This window comes from Dendrobates tinctorius, unplaced genomic scaffold (assembly GCF_039654945.1).
Source record: "Dendrobates tinctorius isolate UK_male_01 unplaced genomic scaffold, ASM3965494v1 ptg000084l, whole genome shotgun sequence".
NCBI lineage: Eukaryota > Metazoa > Chordata > Amphibia > Anura > Dendrobatidae > Dendrobates > Dendrobates tinctorius.
The window spans coordinates 50,398,709-50,417,971 of NW_027361752.1; the positions used below are offsets into that span (position 1 = coordinate 50,398,709).

Consider the following 19,263-nt stretch of genomic DNA (forward strand, 5'->3'; position numbering starts at 1 on the left):
ATGGTTCTCCAAGAGCCGTCTGGTTTTTGTATTAAGAAGAGGGGGGAGTAGAACCCCCTTCCTTCTTGCACTGGGACTTCCTGTAAGACTTGTTTTTGCACTAGTCCCAAGACTTCCGTCTCCAGGGCCAGCTGTTGCTCTTGGGCTTTCCTTCGGGGGTGTCATTATAAAGGTATGCCTGGGCGGACGGATGAATTTTATTTTTAAACAGTCCTTTATTATGTTTAGGACCCATGTACGGGGGGAGATATTTGCCCAGGCGAAAAGGAAGAGAGAAAGCCTTCCCCCAACCTCCGGCCCGATGTCATTGGGGAGTTTTTGGAGGAAGTGGAGGGCCCTTTAAACATATAGCCCGATCCTCTCCTTTCTTTAAAGTCCCAGTTTTTCCTCCCAGGGGACGACCCCTGTTAAATATCCTCCTCCGAAAGGGCTGCTTTTTAGGTTCTCCCGGAAAGAAACTGAGTATTATCTGACAGAATTGCAGGGGTGTCAATACTTTTGGCCACGACTGTAAGTACAATTAGATGACAAAACAAGCACTGGGGTGTAGCAATCTTTGTTCATCATGTATACACCATAACCCAGTTTGCACATACATAGTAAATACAAGTATTGGAAGCCCAAAATACTGGCTATACATATGCATAAAAAGATGAGACCATAGAAAAAAAAAAAAAGGAAAATTGGAACAATCTCACCAAAAAAATTGGAAGCCAGACGGGAGTCTTCAGGGATTCATATGTTGACGGAAGTCCCTGGAAAGGAGGTTGGGAAGACAACCTGTCAATCCCTAAGGGGCTTGCAGTCATCTATCCCCCAAAACTCCCACCCTAACAAGGGCAGTCCACATCTAATCCTATATTGCACATGCCCTGCACTTTCCCTAAACGGGTGTCCCAATGAGTTTCATCCAAGCGAACTCCTCAGGGGACTAGCTTGTCATAAAGTGCCATAGTGCTAAAGCTGGAGAGACAAATGTATCCTTCTACTCTCAATGCTGTCTGCTGGCTGACACCCGTTTAGATGTGGTTCTGATGGCATCCAGACTGAACGCCAAAGTTCTCCAGTTTATAGCGCGGTCCCGAGTTCCAAGAGCAATCGGAGTGGCGCCACTTTAGTCTTTCGTACATTTTTCCCTCGCTACCGTTACTTCCGACGGTCATCAGGAAGGTCAAGGCGGAAGGAGTCCCAGTGATCCTGGTAGCTCCGGACTGACCTCGCCACGTGTGGTTCACATAGTTGGTGTGCCTCGTCGCAGACGTACCCTGGAGGCTGCCGAATCGTCCAGATCTGCTTTTCCAGGGTCCTGATTTGTGTTTAATGGCGTGGCAGTTGAATCTTGGGTTTTGGCCCAGACTGGGTTCTCTCAACAGGTTGCCTCCACAATCGTGTAAACCCAAGTCGGAACGCATTTATCACTGTACCTGTACATTTTATGCTTGGTGCATGGATTGTGGCCTTCCTTCTCTCACCTTCTCCATTCCCCCCATTTTAGAGTTCCTACAGTCTGGTCTGGACTTGGGCCTGGCACTCATCTCTCTCAAGGGCCAAGTCTCCACCCTATAGGTCTTATTTCAAAGAAGGATCGCAACAACTTCAAGTGAAGAATTTCATACAAGGGGTTTCCCATGTGGCACCTCCCTTTCGCATGCCTTTAGAGCCTTGGGACCTCAACTTGGTTCTGAGCAACCTAGAGCAGGGTTTCCCAACTCCAGTCCTCAAGGCCCACCAACAGGTCATGTTTTCAGGATTTCCCTTGTATTGTACAGGTGATGCAATTATCACCTGGGCAATACTAAGGAAATCCTGAAAACATGTCCTGTTGGTGGGCTTTGAGGACTGGAGTTGGGGAACCCTGTCCTAGAGGAACCCCCCTTTGAACCGCTTTTTCTGTCCTGGAAGGTCGCCCTTTCTTGTTGCGATCATATCAGATGAGTTTCGGAACTAGCCGCTCTCCTGTATTTCCATCAGGACAAGGTTGTCCCCGTCCTTTTTGCCAAAGGTCATCTCGTTCTTCCATCTTAACAAGGACATTGTTCTTCATTTTGTTCGGCCCCTGCTCACAGGGTGGAAAGAGCTCTCCACACTCTGGCCCTAGTCAGAGCTCTGAGAAGGTACATCTCGAGGATGGCGTCCTTCAGAAGGACAGATGCTCTGTTCATTATTCCTGAAGGTCATAGGAAGGGTTTCGCCGCTTCAAAGGCCACAATAGCCAGGTGGATTCATTCCACCATCCAGGAATCATATCGTGTCAGAGGTCAGCCCATCCCAGTGGGGATCAGAGCACACTCCACTCAGGCAGTTGGGGCTTCCTGGGCCATTTGGCATCAGGCGTCAGCAGAACAGGTCTGTAAGGCTGCGAGTTGGTCCAGTCTACATACCTTCTCGAAACACTATAATATTCACTCCCAGGCTTCCGCAGATGCGGGTCTGGGCAGAAAAATTCTGCAGGCAGGGGTAGCGCACATCTAGGAAGTTATGTGAAGCCTAATTCTTTGGGCTGTTTTCCCAGCCAGGGACTGCTTTGGGACATCCCATGGTCCTGTGTCCCCCAATGAGGCGAAGGAGAAACAGGGATTTGTGTGCACTCACCGTAAAATCCTTTTCTCCAAGGCACTCATTGGGGGATACAGCATCCACCCTTTTAGCCTAATGGTTCATGCCTGTTCTTTAAGTTGTCATGTTGTACTCTTCTGTTAATATTTTTCCTACTGCTTTTACATCGAACTGGTCCTCTCAGAGCCAGCATTAGGGTGTATACTGCAGAGGAGGAGCTAACTTTTTGCATTAACTTAGTGTCAGCCTTCCGAGTGGCAGCAGCATAACATCTATGGTCCTGTCCCCCCAATGAGTAGCTCAGAGAAAAGGATTTTACGGTGAGTATACACAAAAATCCCTGTTTTGTGCTTCTCCTCCGGTAGAAAGCACGTCTGATTTGTCGAGACCAATATAAGACCCAGAAAGGCCTGAACCCTTGATTTTTCCAGATTCAGCAACCAACCCAACTCTGCTAAGATAGCTCTGACCCTTACAGTGTTAGAATGCTCCACTGAACTTCCCACAAAATCAAAAAAAATCATCCAGATATGGAAAGATCAGTATCTTGCTCCCGAAGATGAGCCGTCATCTTCACAATAATTTTGGTGAAAACACTTGGTGCAATTGAAAGACCAAAGGGTAAGGTGCTGAACTAGAAAGGTCTTAACTTTTTTTTTTTTAATAGAACCATTGTTTTTTGTGATCTGTATGTATAGTCACATAGTATGCATTTAGTTCCATTACCACCTTGTAGCAGTCTGGAAAACACAGAGCCTTATGGTCCAAGAACCTGTTTAGACCCTTTAAATTGATAATGGCTCAGTATTGGCTGTTTTTTTTTTTTGTTTTTTCTTAAATCAAGAAGAGACGAGAATAGAAATCCCTGCCTTTCTCTTACTTCTGATATTTCTCCAAGGACCTTTGTCTGAGCCCGAATTAGAACCTCCATTTCCAATGCCGATTGTTCCTTGCGTGGACTTCCTAGCAGATGTTAACAGGGTTTCTCAAGGGATTGAGTGGAATTCCCTCTTCAGACCAGTCTGCATTATCAAGCCACCGAACAAAATTTTCTTCCAGGCTGGGAGAAAGAGGGAAAGTCTTGCCCCTACCTGGATGCTGGTGTCACTGGTATGTTTTTCTTCCCTCTGAAGAGGGACACCCAAACAAAGTCTGGATTTCTTCCCAATTTTCCTGATTCTTGGGAGGTTTCCTTCTGCTATATTTTTCTTCCAAAAAGGACCACCTCTTGTACTAGGAAAGGGAAAACCTCTTACCAGCTTTTTCCAGGATGTCATCTAATGCCTGACTGCAGTGGAATTCTCCATCTCAAGGAATAGAGCATAATTTAGTTTTTGATTATACGCCCCCTGGCCAACGTTTCAGCCATAATGCTCTACTAACAGTGTTAGAAAGACCTACTGATCATGCTGCTAGTCTCAAGTCCGCTGAGGGTCAGCTAGAAAGCATGCTGCCCTCTATACTAAGGGCAGTTGAGTCTGAATTTCCTAGCTTGGAACGTTTTCTTTTAGTTTATCTTCCAACTGTTTGAAGATCACTCACCACCTGTTACTCAAGGGTACCAAATTCATTCAGAGGCTGGATCAGGTCACAGGGCTGTTGCTTTTCCTGGATTCTTTGGCCCGCTGGCTGGTCTTACCGTCATTTTTGCTTGTGCAACTGCTGGATCTGCTTCTTTGATGCAGCTATTGTTCCTCCATTTAGACATTGAGGAGAGCTGGAGTAATAATGTTCTCACCATGGCCTGGTCTCAATATTAAAAGAGACACCTGCACCATCTTATGGCGCACCATGCATATGCGCAGCCTATGCCCTCACTTCCGGATCATATCACTTCACTTGGCGCACTCGTCATAAGGTGCCTCATCCCGTGGCCACCGCAGATCCAAGCAAGCAGTCGTGGCGCACAGAGCCTCTGCCACTCACACTTGCCTACCCGCACAAGTTTTCAAGCCCTGCGGTCGTGCTTCCAGGGCCAGGTAAGAGTCTTCCAACCACCGGGTCAGGCCTGAGCCCTTTCTCCAGCCGCTCGTTCATCTTTAGGTCTCCCATCAAGGGACGGAAACCAAACTGATGCAGGGAGAGGTGCCGCCCTTTTATTTCAGTGACTTTCCTGTCCTGGATGAGCTGATTATCTCTCATATGTAAAGGGAAAACAATTACCACATTTGACCCCTTGGGCGGAGGCACCTGAGACCCTATTATATGCATCTGCTGCGATACACAATAGGGGGAACAATTATATTTTCTGCATTAAAGTTACTCATCGCAACAACTGTAGAAAATGGGCCAACTTCACAGCAGGTGTCAATTGTAGGATACCAGGCGCAGATTTTTGGCACATAACATGGGGTTGTTTTTATGTCCACTTGTTGTAGGAGGAAACGTTTGCTGATATTTTGATGACCTCCCCATCCCACATACGCCAGGGGCCTAGAAGAACCACTGAAGACTAATCACAAGTGCTCATTTTTTTTTTGCTTGCTTGGAAGGCAATAGTTAGATGGGAAACCGGCAGCCCTCTCTTCCCCAGTGGAAAAAATTCTGAATTCAGGGAAACTAGGAAAAAATGGTGTATAAGAATAGGGGCCTCTCTCAGAAGTTCTCCAAGGTTTGCGGATCATGGAGTCTTCTCTGACTTATCCACCAATCACTCTTTGAATATGAGTGTTGTGCGATTTGAATAGGCGTTTCTCCTAGTCTCTCTCACTGGTCAATACAAGGCTGGGAGTATAAATGGTTTTAAGAGGTTTCCATAGATGGTCACCTGCTTGATAGTAATTGATCTTGTATCTGTGAATGTTATGCAAACGCCAAACTTCATGTACTTGATTAACCCCTTAACCAGGGGTATTTCAGTTTTTTGAATTTCTTATTTTTGATCCCCTTCTTCCCAGAGGCATAACTTTTTGGTCAGTATGGCCATGTGAGGGCTTGTTTTTTGCAAAACAAGTTCTATTTTTGAACACCACTATTGGTTTTAATATATGATGCACTAGAAAATGGGGAAAAAAATCCACGTGGTGAAATTGCAAAATAAAGTGCAATTCCAGTTTGCTTCTCCGGCGTCCAGCATACATCCTACTTAACTTCCCTGTGCGCCCTTTGCTGCATCTCATTCCGGCACCAGCAGCTCTTCCGTCCGAGCGATCACCTATCCCCTGCTCATTAAGGTAATGAATATTCACCTCTCTCCACTCCCATAGGTGTAGAGAGAATATTCATTACCTTAATAAGCGGGGACAAGCGATCACTCGGCCAGAAGAGCAGCTTGCACCGCAACGAGATGCAGCGAGGGTGTACAGGGAAGGTAAGTAGGAGGTGTTTTGTTTTACAGGAACCATGTATACAAGGACAGGGATGGGGAGCAATGCATGCAAGGTTAGGGAATAAAGAGCCATGTACAGCAGGATAGGGCTGAGGGGACAATGTATACCCGGCTTTTACTTAAGTCAATAAGTTTTCCTAGTTTTTAGTGGTAAAATTAGGTGCCTCGGCTTATACTCAGGTCGACTTATACCAGAGTACATACAGTAAGTGGTGAAAAATTCCAAAATTTCTTTAAAAATTTTTTTAAAAGGCGCCACTTTCAGAGACCTGTAGCATCTCCATTTTTCATAATCTGTGGCTGAGTGCGGGCTTATTCTTTGCGCGCCGAACTGACCTGTTATTGATTCCATTTTTGTGTAGATACGATATTTTTAATTGCCCATTATTGCATTTTTTTGCAATGTAGCGGTGACCAAATAAAACTTAATTTTTTTTTTTGTTTTAAGTTTTTCTGCTTGTTACACTGTTTAGAGATCGGGTTAATTCTTTTTTCATATTGAAACATCAGGCAATCCTGAATGCGACAACAGCAAATGTGTGTATATTTAATTTTTTTTTTTGTGTTTTATTTTGAATGGAGCGAGAGTTGATTTGAACTTTATTTTTTAATATTTTTAGAAACTTTTTTTCTTTACTTTTTGCATGCTTCAATAATCTCCATGGGAGACCAGAAGCAGCGATAATCCGATCGCCTGTGCTACACACAGGCTATGATCAGATCACTTGTGTTTAGTAGAAATCGCCTGTGGTCAACGATCATAGCAATCTGGCAATGACAGCCATAGAGGTCTGCTGTAGACCTCTGGTTGTCATGCCGACCCATCAGTGACCCGCAATCATGTGACGGGGTCACCGATGAGCAGAATTAGCGATGCGTTTCCGGTAAACGCAAGTTAACTAGTTAACAGCCGCGGTTGGATTTTGATTCCACCCACGGCTGTTAGGGGTACTTGTCAGCTGTGTAGATCAGCTGTCATGTGCCCAGAAAGGAGCAGGCTCAGCGCCAGGGCCTGCAACCAAACAGGGGGGTAAATGGATTAATATACATTTATACCGTCTTATTATTTTGCAGTATTTCTCACCTCAGTGGTCTTCTCACATGCTGCACATCGTTTACATGAGATCTCTTCAAGGCAAGGCGATCTTTAATCTTTTTTTGGGCAGCTTTGTAGTCAGAGATAATTCCTCTCATTCTCTCTTCCATGAGTGGCGACAGTCTTAATACCATACCATAAATCTGGACAGAAAAATAAATGGATATTTACAGATCAGAGCCAAATCATATGAAAATGCTACATAGAAGCAGTATCTTGCACTTGAGTTTATCAGACATGTAAAATTGGAAAGTTGTCCATACACCTAGGAGAAGTAAAAAAAAAAAAAAAAAGAGGGTCATTCTGTCACCAGTCACTTGGTAGAGCAATATTTTCAAGGGAAAGCATAGAAATAATTTTATACAACTCTCTTGGGGGGGGGGGGGGTTATCTGGGGAAACAAGAGGATTGGGATTTGTAATAATTTTTTCTATAGCGCCATCATATTCCGCAGCACTTTACATTTTAGAGGGGACTTGTACAGACAATAAAAGACACTACAGCATAACAATCACATATCAACATATACCAAGGGCCCTGCTCACAAGCTACAATCTATGAAGAAATAGTGGAGACAAGAAAGGTGAATGGTAACAATTGCTTTCATTGTTCGAACCAGCCATAATGTAAGAAATCGGGTGTTCATGTAATGCTGCATGAGCCGGTTATCAGCCCAAAAGTGTAACAGTACAGACACAGAGGGCTATTAAATGTATAAAGTTTGAGAGAACAAAATACGAGGAACCTGGTTATTGTGAAAACTTTGAATGGGCAACACAGGGATAGTTAAATGTGTTGAGGCGGTAGGCCAGTCTGAAGAAATTAGTTTTTAGGACATGCTTAAAACTGTGGGTATTGGGGATTAATTGAATTATCCTGGGCAGTGCATTCCAAAGAATAGGCGCAGCACGTGCGAAGTCCTGGAGACAGGAGTGGAAGGTTCTGATTGAGGATGTTAATCTTAGGTCACTAGCAGAACGGAGGACACGGGTAGGGTGGTAGACAGACGAGGGAGGAGATGTAGGGTGGTGCTGAACTGTTGAGCGCTTTGTGGGCGAGAGTGATATGTTTATAATGAATTCTGGAGTGGATCGGTAACGTGTGCAATGACTGGCACAATGTATTGGCATCGGTGCAGAGGTTGGTGAGGAATATGATCCTAGCTGCAGCATTCAAGACAGATTGGAGAGGGGAGAGTTTGGCAAGAGGGAAACCAATTAATAGAGAGTTAATTTTATTTCTATAGCGCCAACAAATTCCACAGCACTTTACAATTTAGAGGCGACTTATACAGACAATAAAAGACATTACAGAATAACAATAATCAAATCAATAGATACCAAGAAGAATGAGGGCCCTGCTCGCAAGCTTACAATCTATGAGGAAATAGGGGAGACACGAAAGATGGATGGTAATTGAAAACAATGAATAAGAGAAACAGTTAGTTATTGCAGAATTGAAAGTAAGAAAAGGTCGAATTCTAGAAATGTTTTTAAGGTGCAGATAACACGAGCGAGCCAGTTATCAGATATGGGGGATGAATGAAAGCTCTGAATCAAGTATGACCCCCCAAGACAGCAGGCATGTTGCTGGGGAGTAATTGTAGGACTGCACACCGAAATGGCAATGTCGGGCATAAGTAGGTTAGTAGAGGGAGGAAACACAAGGAGATAAGTTTTTGACAGGTTCAGTTTCAGATACAGGGAGGACATGATGTCTGATCCTTCTCGTCCCCGACATCACTTGTCAGGAGGGAGTACGGAGGCTTCATACACATTGGATGGTCGGCCAGTCAAAAGACTTGGGTGTACAAAACACAAAAGCAGTTAAATCTCACAAAGTTTCAGGACATGACATCTTACCCGTGATCTTTTATTTGGCGTGTACAACTTTGCATTAGAGAAGACTAGTCTCATATCTTTACACAGGTCATAGGGGTTATTGTAATTGTCTGCTGTCAAAGTTTCTTTGATGGTCCCAAAATCCATAGGTGTTTCAATAATGTCCTTGTAATCCTACAAAAAATAGAAAATGTATAATTAAATCTTCACCTACATCCCACATTCTCCCCTCACTGGCAATTAAGTACTAGACTCAAGTAACAGGATACCCACAAGTCAGCAATTAAAGGGGTAACGGTGATTAAGCCCCTTTCAATATAACATTTATGATCTATTCTGTGCATATGTGATGAATGTAGATATCTGAAATAAGTAGATTTTGGGTTCTTACCGTAAAATCTCTCGGAGCCTTCATTGAGGAACACAAGAACCATGGGTGTATACTGCTGCCACTAGGAGGCTGACATTATGCAAATAAAAAAAGTTAGCTCCTCCTCTGCAGTAGTATACACCCCACCGACCGGGGCCAAGCTGGTCAGTTAATGTCAAAGCAGTAAGAGAAGCAACCTAAACGAAATCATTAGAAAAAAAGGGTGGGTCCTGTGTCCCCCAATGAAGGATACGAGAAAGATTTTATGGCAAGTACCCAAAATCTAGTTTTCTTTATCGCTTCATTGGGGGACACAGGAAACCATGGGATGTCCCAAAGCAATACCCATGGGTGGGAAGACAAGAACTAGCCAATAACACGAGCTGAGGCGAGAATCGACGGCCAGAGACTGGCCTCTGTAATATGAAGACCTTACTACCCAGGCAAAAAGTGCCAGTTAGGGTGGTTTCACATTAGCGCTTTTTAAGCGCACGCACGGCCGGGGTAGCTCCGCCCCCGAGCCGGCTCTCTGCCCGGCGTGCCCGCCCCTTGCTTGTAGCGCCGCCTCCTAGCGGACAGCGGCGCCTGCGATCGGCGCACCCTATCTTTAGCATAGGGTGCGCAGATCGTGCGCAGGCCGTGCGCTAGTTGCGCTTTGACCTGCGCTGCGCACTTTTGACGGTGCGCCGTGCGCGCCAAAATCCGAAAAGTTCGATTTTGGCGCGCACGGCGCACCGTCAAAAGTGCGCAGCGCAGGTCAAAGCGCAACTAGCGCACGGCCTGCGCACCCTATGCTAAAGATAGGGTGCGCCGATCTCAGGCGCCGCTGTCCGCTAGGAGGCGGCGCTACAAGCAAGGGGCGGGCACGCCGGGCAGAGAGCCGGCTTGGGGGCGGAGCTACCCCCGGCCGTGCGTGCGCTTAAAAAGCGCTAATGTGAAACCACCCTAAGGCAGAAGGTAAAGAAAAACTATAACAGAACAAGAGCCGCTATTAGGAACCTGAGAAAGACCAATTAAGTTGAATCAGAAGAAAACTTGACTGATGAAGGAAAGATCCTTCACTATGACGTCATGGGTGACCTTATCCGTTTTGGACCATCTGGGGGCAAGGATCCTCATGCGTGGACTGCTTACCTAGGTATGAGTCACAACACGACCGAAGATAACAGTGAAAATGTGATCAAATTGCTGAAAAGGATACAATTCTTGCTGAAGGAAGAGACCTGTTATCGTAATGTTCCTCATCGGATACAGGCCTGGAGTGGCCGCCTACACTGGTCGATGCTTGCACAGAGTAAGATCCGATTCCTGTCAGGGGGGGGGGGGCACCTGAGGAGCAAAATGCAATCAGGGCACAGTGCATGGCCGAAAGAAAAACCTGTGGCCATCCGGTACCTGACACCAACGTGTCTGACCTATCTGAAAGTGAATAGGCCACTTATGCTGCTGCTGTGATCAACCCTGCGGTACATGGTAGATTTTCTCTTTCTCTGTAAATAGACTACAGATGTTTTTGACCATGAAACACTCAGCAGAAAGGGCATCTGACTCATCTGAAAGCGGACTAGTACCGCAGCTGCAACCAACCAGAAGTGATGAATACCAGGTGCCTCTGACTCACTGAGTGGTGAATAGAAGGGAGTGTAGGCAGATGCTGCAACAGACCCCAAGGTACATGATAAAGGGTGCTTCTGACTCACCTGACTATGAGACAGAAAACCAGGACCAATGCAGCTATCAACCTCGGGCACATCTGAATCACTGGAATGACAGCAGATATCGACTAAATGTATCTGGTAGGTGACGCATCTAAATTCTAGATAGTGGGTAGAGTACTGCTGCAATCGAACGTGAGGAACGTGAAGGAGAGTGCTTCTGACTCACCTGAATACAGTACACCAGTACCACTGCAGCAGTCAACCCAAGGCACGTCTGATATCCTGTCACCTCTCCTGAAGGCAGAATAGTCAGCTTGGAATCAGAGGGAGACTAAACTCTACCCTCTGTTGTGTATCTGGGTTCAAACCCTTGAGCCTGAGATTTGTGTTCAGCTTCTTTGTCCACTGAGCCATAGCAGACATTGCTGGAGAATACAGACTGTTACCCAGCTGGAAGTTGGTCCCAAACACTGCAGTAGTGAAGGAGTAGGAGCAGCTCCCCTCTCTGTCTAGAGCCGTGTAATGCTAGCATAGGGAGAGGTGCTGCGGGGAGATGTAGGAGGAGTGCCTGTGAGCAGGTGTTATAGAAGCGTATAGTATGGCAGGGCTCTAGCATTTCACGTGTAGAGTAATGGCCGAGCCTTGCTGCAATATGCATTTGCTGTTGCTCTGAGCCTTTATTTTGCTGTGCCTGGCTTATACTCCGCACACAGCCTGTTGCCTAGAGAAAGCGCCACCTTCCGGGTCCTGGTGCCGGCAGATGGCGATCGTGGGTAGGAAAAAAGGAAGGCCTTCAAACTACAAAAAAAAGCGCGCAACTTACGCGCCACTAAGGGAAGAAGGGGGGGCGTGCCTGCAACGGGCAGGATAAAAGCCCGCTCGGAACATGGATTTTTGTGAATACTCACCGTAAAATCCTTTTCTCCGAGATGCTCATTGGGGGACACAGGTACTGTGGGTGTATGCTACGGCCATCTGGAGGCTGAAACTAAGTATACAAAAAAAAAAAAAGTTAGCTCCTCCTCCGCATACACCCTCGCCCCGATTAAAGGCAGAAACCAGTTTAGTGCAACAGCAGTAGGAGAACACAAAACAAATTAGCCTTAACGCAGAATACCATATGTCTGAAAAAGGACCACCCTACTTTTAAAAAGGAATTATACTAATTAAATAAACAAGAGCCAACTGGCTCATAGGGTTGGTGCTGTGTCCCCAATGAGCGTCTCGGAGAAAAGGATTTTACAGTGAGTACTCACAAAAATCCATGTTTCTCCTTCGCCTCATTGGGGGACACAGGTACTGTGGGACGTCCTAAAGCAGTCCCTGGGTGGGAAGTCAACTCACCGATCCAAGCCGTATGCCCTCCTGTCTAAAGGTGCGCCACTGCTGCTTGGAGAATTTTTCTACCCAGGCTCACATCTGACAAAGCCTGAGTATGCACATTGTAATGCTTAGAAAAAGTACGCAGGCTGGACCAGGTTGCCGCTTTGCATACCTGCTCTGCCGAAGCCTGGTGCTGAAGCGCCCAAGAGGCGCCCACTGCCCGAGTAGAGTGCGCACCTATCCCTGTTGGAATAGGTGTGCCTCTAATACGGTAAGCCTCGAATAGTTAGACGAATCCATCTGGCTATGGTCGACCTTGAGGCTGCGAGCCCCTTCTTGCGCCCTTCGGGGGATCACAAACCGAGTCTGTCTGGCGAAAAGGTGCCGTCCTCGACACGTACCTCCTGAGCGCTCTCACTAGGTCTAACGTGTGGAGCGCCCTTTCCACCCTATGTACTGGCGCTGGACAAAATGAAAGCAGAACAATGTCCTCATTAATGTGGAAAGAGGACACGACCTTCGGCAGAAAGGGAGGAGCTAGTCTAAGGACTACCTTATCCTTGTAAAAAGTCAGAAACTGTGCTCTACAAGATAGGGCTGCCAACTCAGAGACCCGCCTAATGGAAGTTATGGCTACCAAGAATACGAACTTCCTGGAAAGATATAATAATGAAATTTCTTGTAACGGTTCAAAAGGAGCTTCCTGCAGGACACTCAGGACCAGGTTAAGGTCCCAGGCGTCTATGGGTGCTCTAAAGGGGGGCACCAAATGAGACCCCCTGAACGAACGTCTTGACCTGCATATTAGTAGCGATCCTTCGCTGGAAGAGGACAGACAAGGCCGATATCTATCTCCTAAGGGAACTCTGAGCCAATCCTGCGTCTAGGCCTGACTGAAGAAAAGCCAGGATGTTGGGAACAGAGAAGGACAGTGGCGCAACCCCCTGCTCTCGACACCAACGAAAGAAAACCTTCCAAGTGTTATGGTAAATTCTCGCCAAGGTAGGCTTCTGGGCGCTAACCATTGTAGAAACCACTTCACACTCAAACCCCGCCTGGGTCAGAATCCAAGATTCAACGGCCATGCCGTCAAACACAGGGCCCGAGTTCGGGTGGCAGATCGGCCCCGGAGACAGTAAGTCTGGTCGTTCCGGCAGACGCCAAGGAACGTCTGCGAGGAGCTGCACTAGATCCGTGTACCATACCCAACGGGGCCAGTCTGGGGCCAGCAGAGTTGCCGGAACCCCCTCTGTCTTGATTTTGTCAGCTAAAGCTGAAAATGAACTGAGGCTTGCAAGAGATGTCAAAAGCAATAATAAAGGATTTTGGGGATATGTCAAAAGTAAAAGAAAAGTCAAAGATGCTATAGGATTTTTACAGGATGAAAATGATGAAATGGTAAGACAGGATGTTGAGAAGGCTGAACTTTTAAATTCCTATTTTGCATCTGTTTTCTCTCAGAAAGGAAATGCAACATCAACTGTTATTCACTGTCCTATTATGGGAATAGAAGAATCCAGGATATCTATAAACAGAAAGATAGTGAGGAAACACTTAGCTAACCTAAATGAATTCAAGTCTCCAGGTCCAGATGAATTACACCCCAGAGTACTGAAGGAGATAGCAGAAGAAATTTTTGAACCCCTCTCCATAATCTTTGAAAATTCTTGGAGAACAGGAGAAGTGCCAGAAGACTGGAGAAGAGCAAATGTTGTTCCTATCTTCAAAAAGGGGAAGAAGGTGGACCCAGGCAACTATAGGCCGGTGAGTCTGACTTCTATACCAAGAAAGATCTTTGAACAAATTATTAAACAACATGTATGTCAATACCTGGATAAGAATGAAGTGATTAAACAGAGTCAGCATGGGTTTCTAACTAATAAGTCATGTCAGACTAACTTAATTTCCTTCTATGACGGTATCACTGATTGGGTGGATCAAGGAAATGCTGTAGATATAGTATATCTTGACTTCAGCAAAGCATTTGACAAAGTCTCTCATACAATCCTTATTGAAAAAATGACTAAGTATGGAATGGACAAGGCAACTGTTAGGTGGATTCATAACTGGCTTAGTGATCGGACCCAAAGAGTGGTCGTAAATGGCTGCACATCCAGTTGGAAGAATGTCTCAAGTGGGGTACCACAGGGCTCTGTCCTGGGCCCTGTATTGTTCAACATCTTTATCAACGATTTAGATGAAGGAATTGAGGGTAAACTGATTAAATTTGCTGATGACACAAAGCTAGGAGGGATAGCTAATACTAGAGAAGAGAGAGAGAGGATTCAAAAAGATTTAAATAAACTGGAGAAGGGGGCGTGGCCTGGACCTCATGTAGGGAGGACGTGGAGTGAGAGAGCTCCTGCCCGGATCCGACAATAAATCCTGATTACCGGCACTGCTGACGAGTCCCACTGACCTGGAGGGCTGCAATATCTCCCTGGGCGTTTAGACAGCGGAGGATCCTTGGGCCATGTCGAACCGCAGCAGTAAAAAAGATAAGGAGACGCCGGGGCGCGCCTCTGCTACATCCAGGATGGCACCAGCAAACAACAAGTCGGCTGGTAGTGGAGCGATGGGAGCTGCTGGCAGGCTGGAACGATATGCAAGGGTGCCTCCTGCTGCTGCTCGATCGCCCAGTGCACAGACTGAGGCAGACGCTGGATGCAGCGTGGAGCTGGAGGATCATCTCTCCAGGGAGGGAACAGTGAGTAAACTGGGCCCCCCTTCAGCCCAACATGTGCAGACACAGGGGCCTGTGCTGGAGGAGGAAGGAGTGGGGGATGGGGAGCAGCCGGAGTCTGTGACTGCTGAGCCCACACTGGGAGAAATCCTCGCAGCAATTAACTCCTGCAATACCACACTGGCCACTCTAAGTAATCAAATGGAGATTGTCACCAAGGACATGGCCTGTATTAAACTAGAGCTGCGAGGGGTGACTGCCAGGGTGGGGGAACTGGAGGAGCGTGTTGGTGCGACGGAGGATAAATTGCCACCAATAACACGGGAGCTGGGAAAAGCCACGCAAAATATTACAATACTGCTGAACAAGGTGGATGATTTAGAGAACCGCTCCCGTAGAAGTAATCTGCGACTGGTGGGGGTTCCGGAGAGGACGGAGGGGACTGACTCACTTGGCTTTTTTGAAAAATGGCTAATGGACACCTTTGGTAAAGATGTTTTGTCCCCATTCTTTACTATTGAGAGAGCACACAGGGTCCCTACGCGTGCCCCCCCGCCGGGAGCACCCCCGCGTCCCATCTTGCTTAAGCTCCTACACTTTAAAGATAGAGATGCTATCCTGCGCAGATCCAGAGACATTAAGGAACTTGCTATTAATGGGAGGAAAGTCTCCATTTTCCCTGATTTTTCCCTGGAGGTGCAGCGTAAAAGGGCGCAATTTATTGAGATTAAAAAACGCCTACGTGACTTACAGGTGACATATTCCATGATGTACCCTGCTAGACTGCGGATTGATGTGAATGGAGAAACGCACTTTTTTGATACGGCGGGAATGGCGCTGTCCTGGCTGGATATTAATGAGAGGTCCATGAGGAGGAAGAATACTTGAAGTTCTCCCTTTTTTCGCCACCAGGTGTTGTTACTCCTTTTTGTCTAGGACGCTATGCTGGTATAATTACTACTGTTCATTCCATTTCGGATTCAGGGCGGGAGCTGACCGGATTGCTGTGGACACTCGTTACAGTGACAAGCTGTGGACCCTTCTCCCTGCATGGACTCTGGGCGAGTTTTCTAGCCCTGATTCTCTCTATTTGAGAGAAATGTGCAAGTTACACTTGTGTTTGGGGGTAGGGGCGCTGTGCACTGGTGTGCAGTGCTCCCTCTCCCTCCTTTGTTTTTTTCGTTTGTTGTTGTATTCCCTAATTGTTCTGTGGGATGTGATGTGCGTCAGCCGTGTCGCCCAATTCATTGTACTGAGGGATGGTGGAGATTGCCTCTCTCCCTCGGGAGTGGAGTATGTTCCGATTTCTCATTTTTTAGTCTGCTCTTATGGCGATATCACTTAATATTGTAGCGTGGAATGTTAGGGGGCTCGGGGATGCAAATAAGAGATGTGCTATATTTACTAATATGCAGAAATTTCTCCCGGCTATCCTGTGTATGTCTGAGACCCACATGGTGAAAGATAATATTCATTGGCTAAGAAAGGGATGGGTTTCACATGAATATCATTCCACGTACTCGACCCATGCGCGGGGTGTCAGTGTGCTGGTGCACAGGTCCATCCCCTTCTCATGTACTAAATCAGTGGTTGACCCTGGGGGCAGATTTGTATGTTTGCTTTGCACGTTATACGGTATACAATTTATTTTGGTTGCCATATACATCCCCCCGCCCTATTCAGTCGAACCAGTAAAAAGAATCTTGTCTATTTTGGGTTCCTTTCCCCCTGCGCCGACTCTTCTAATAGGAGATTTTAATACATATTTGCATCCCTATTTGGATAAGTTGCATTCGGGAAACATATCAGAGGATGCAGCCTCAACCTCATTTGCTAGAACGTTAGTGGAGCTGGGTATGGGTAGATCTTTGGCGTGTCCAAAACCCCACAGCCAGACAGTTTTCCTGCTACTCTAGCTCCCACCACGCTATGTCACGGATAGACCTGGCCATTGGGAATACACTCATGACCCCATATGTACGAGGGGTGGCCTACCTGCCTAGAAGTGTATCTGATCACTCGCCGCTACATGTCACACTTTCATGGGGACACCCCCTCACCCTATCTAGACCTATCTGGAAGCTTAATCCCTTCTGGATCCAGCTTATAGGGGGATCTTTGCATGATGCCATTCTAGAATATTTTCAACTTAATGAGTACTCTGCATCATCACACATAGTCTGGGATTCCATGAAAGCCTATGTCAGGGGCTTATATATTAGAGAAATATGCACACGGAAAAGCCAAAATAGACGCTACACCCAGAGTCTGATCCAGGAGGTGTCTGTTGCGGAGGCTGCGGTGATACTCAACCCGACAGAGGAAACTAAAAAAGCTTTGGAGAAGGCACAGGGGTCGCTCAGGGAAAACCTCATGTCGGCGGCAGCAAATAAACGTTATTTCCTCAAACAAAAATATTTTATAGAGGGGGAGGGAGTAGGACATTTATTGGCCACTGTCATTAGAGCACAGGACGGATCTTCATATATCAATAGGCTAAAAACGGACTCGGGTGGTCCTGTGACAGACAGTGCGGACATAGTGAGTGAGATAAGGAGGTATTATATGCGACTATACACATCAGATTGCAGTCTCACGGAGACTGAGATTGAGCAGTACCTGGATGCTCTCTCTCTCCCTGCATTGGCTGATAGCGATAGGGATTCATTGGATCGGGACATCCTGTTGGAGGAGGCGCTTGGTCAGATGCAAAATGAAAAGGCTCCAGGAATGGATGGCCTGCCTGGCGAGTTTTACAAAACCTATGCACCCTTACTGCTACCTAAGCTACTTAAGGTATTTGAAGAGGCTGAAAGGCAGAGGGTCCTCCCGCCATCTATGAGGGAAGCTTTGATAGTTTTAATATTAAAGCCCGGAAAGGATCCAGAGGTTCCGGATTCATATCGCCCGATTTCCCTATTATCAACAGATGTTAAATTATTGGCCAAGGTACTCGCCAATAGGATGTCCCGAGTTATCTCATCTGTTATACAGAAGGATCAGACGGGATTTATCCCAGGCAGAGCCACATCTATGAACCTTAGGAAACTATACTTGGGGATTCAACATAGTTCTGGGGAGTTGGGGGGAAGAGCAATTTTGTCCTTAGACGCCGCTAAGGCGTTCGATAGTTTGGAGTGGGGTTTTCTGTGGGCGGTACTTCGGAAAATGGGCTTTGGACACAGATTTATAAATTGGGTGAGGCTGTTGTATGGCTCGCCGGTGGCGAAGGTTGGGGCTAATGGCAGGGTCTCTGAGTCTTTTCCTCTTGGGAGAGGTACTAGACAGGGGTGCCCGCTCTCGCCCTTGCTATTTGCTACTGCGGTGGAGCCATTGGCAGTTGCAATTCGGAAGTCCAGAGAAATAATGGGATTCAGATGTGGAACTGTGGAGTTGAGGATATCATTGTACGCGGATGATTTACTTCTATATTTAGATAAGGTACATTCCTCGATTTTGCCGGCAATGGAGGTCATTCGAGAATTTGGGCTGAGGTCTGGTCTTCGGATTAATTGGTCCAAATCAGCTTTAATGCCGATAGACCCTCTCCCGGCGGATTTCTCAGATTTGCAGATACCGGTCCCTGTAGTTCGGAGGTTTAGGTATCTGGGTATAATTGTTAGTCCTGCCCCGAAGGATTTTCGGGCTCTGAATCTGGAGCCCCTGTTGCAGCGATTTAGAGCAAAAGTACATACTTGGTGTCGCCTGCCGTTGTCGAATATTGGTAGATCTAACTTAATCAAAATGGTAATGATGCCACAATTATTATATTTGATACATAATTCTCCGGTGTGGATCTGTAGGGACTTTTTTGCAAAAATAAATACATTATTCCGGGAATTAATTTGGAAGAAAAAACAGGCTAGGATTCGCTTGGAGATACTGCAGCGAGGGAAGGAGGAGGGAGGATTGGCGGTGCCAAACCCATTCATATACTTTATAGCCTCCCAGATGCAACATCTTAAGGGTTGGGGTAGAGACGGGGCGTGTGACAATGGTGGTGATATTGTGAGGGAAGGATCGGTATGGAAATATCCAGGGTGCCGGTTGGAGGTGGGAAGACGGCAGATAAATGGGGCACGATACCCCACGTTGGCTATGATTTTCAAGGTGTGGGATAGGGGTAAGTCTCTTTTGAAGATAAATGGGCCTACGGAATTGTGGCCATTGTGGCGAAATCCGGATTTGCAAGAGATCAAAAAGCTGGTGGGGTTCGGAAGATGGGAAGATAAAGGGATTTATCTGGTGTCACAAATTTTGCAAAATAATACTCTTAAGAGTTTTGAACAATTGAGAACAGAATTTCACCTCCCGCACGTCTTCTTTTATCAGTACTTACAGCTAAGACATGCATTGGAAAAACAGAGAAGGACAAATCCGGTGATAGTGACACATAATCAAACACTAC

General features: G+C 46.4%; 1 protein-coding gene across 4 annotated transcripts in view; it reads right to left on the bottom strand.

The window, feature by feature from the left end:
• The window catches only part of BRWD1 (bromodomain and WD repeat domain containing 1), a 184,399-nt gene that overhangs the window by 8,923 nt on the left and 156,213 nt on the right, over nt 1-19,263 (bottom strand). For all 4 annotated transcript variants that reach the window (XM_073584687.1, XM_073584686.1, XM_073584685.1 and 1 more), the window contains 2 exons: nt 8,843-8,995; nt 6,969-7,123 (listed from right to left, as the gene is read on the bottom strand). In XM_073584687.1, coding sequence (XP_073440788.1) covers nt 6,969-7,123; nt 8,843-8,995 — 308 coding nt within the window. The remainder of the gene's footprint in view (nt 1-6,968; nt 7,124-8,842; nt 8,996-19,263) is intronic.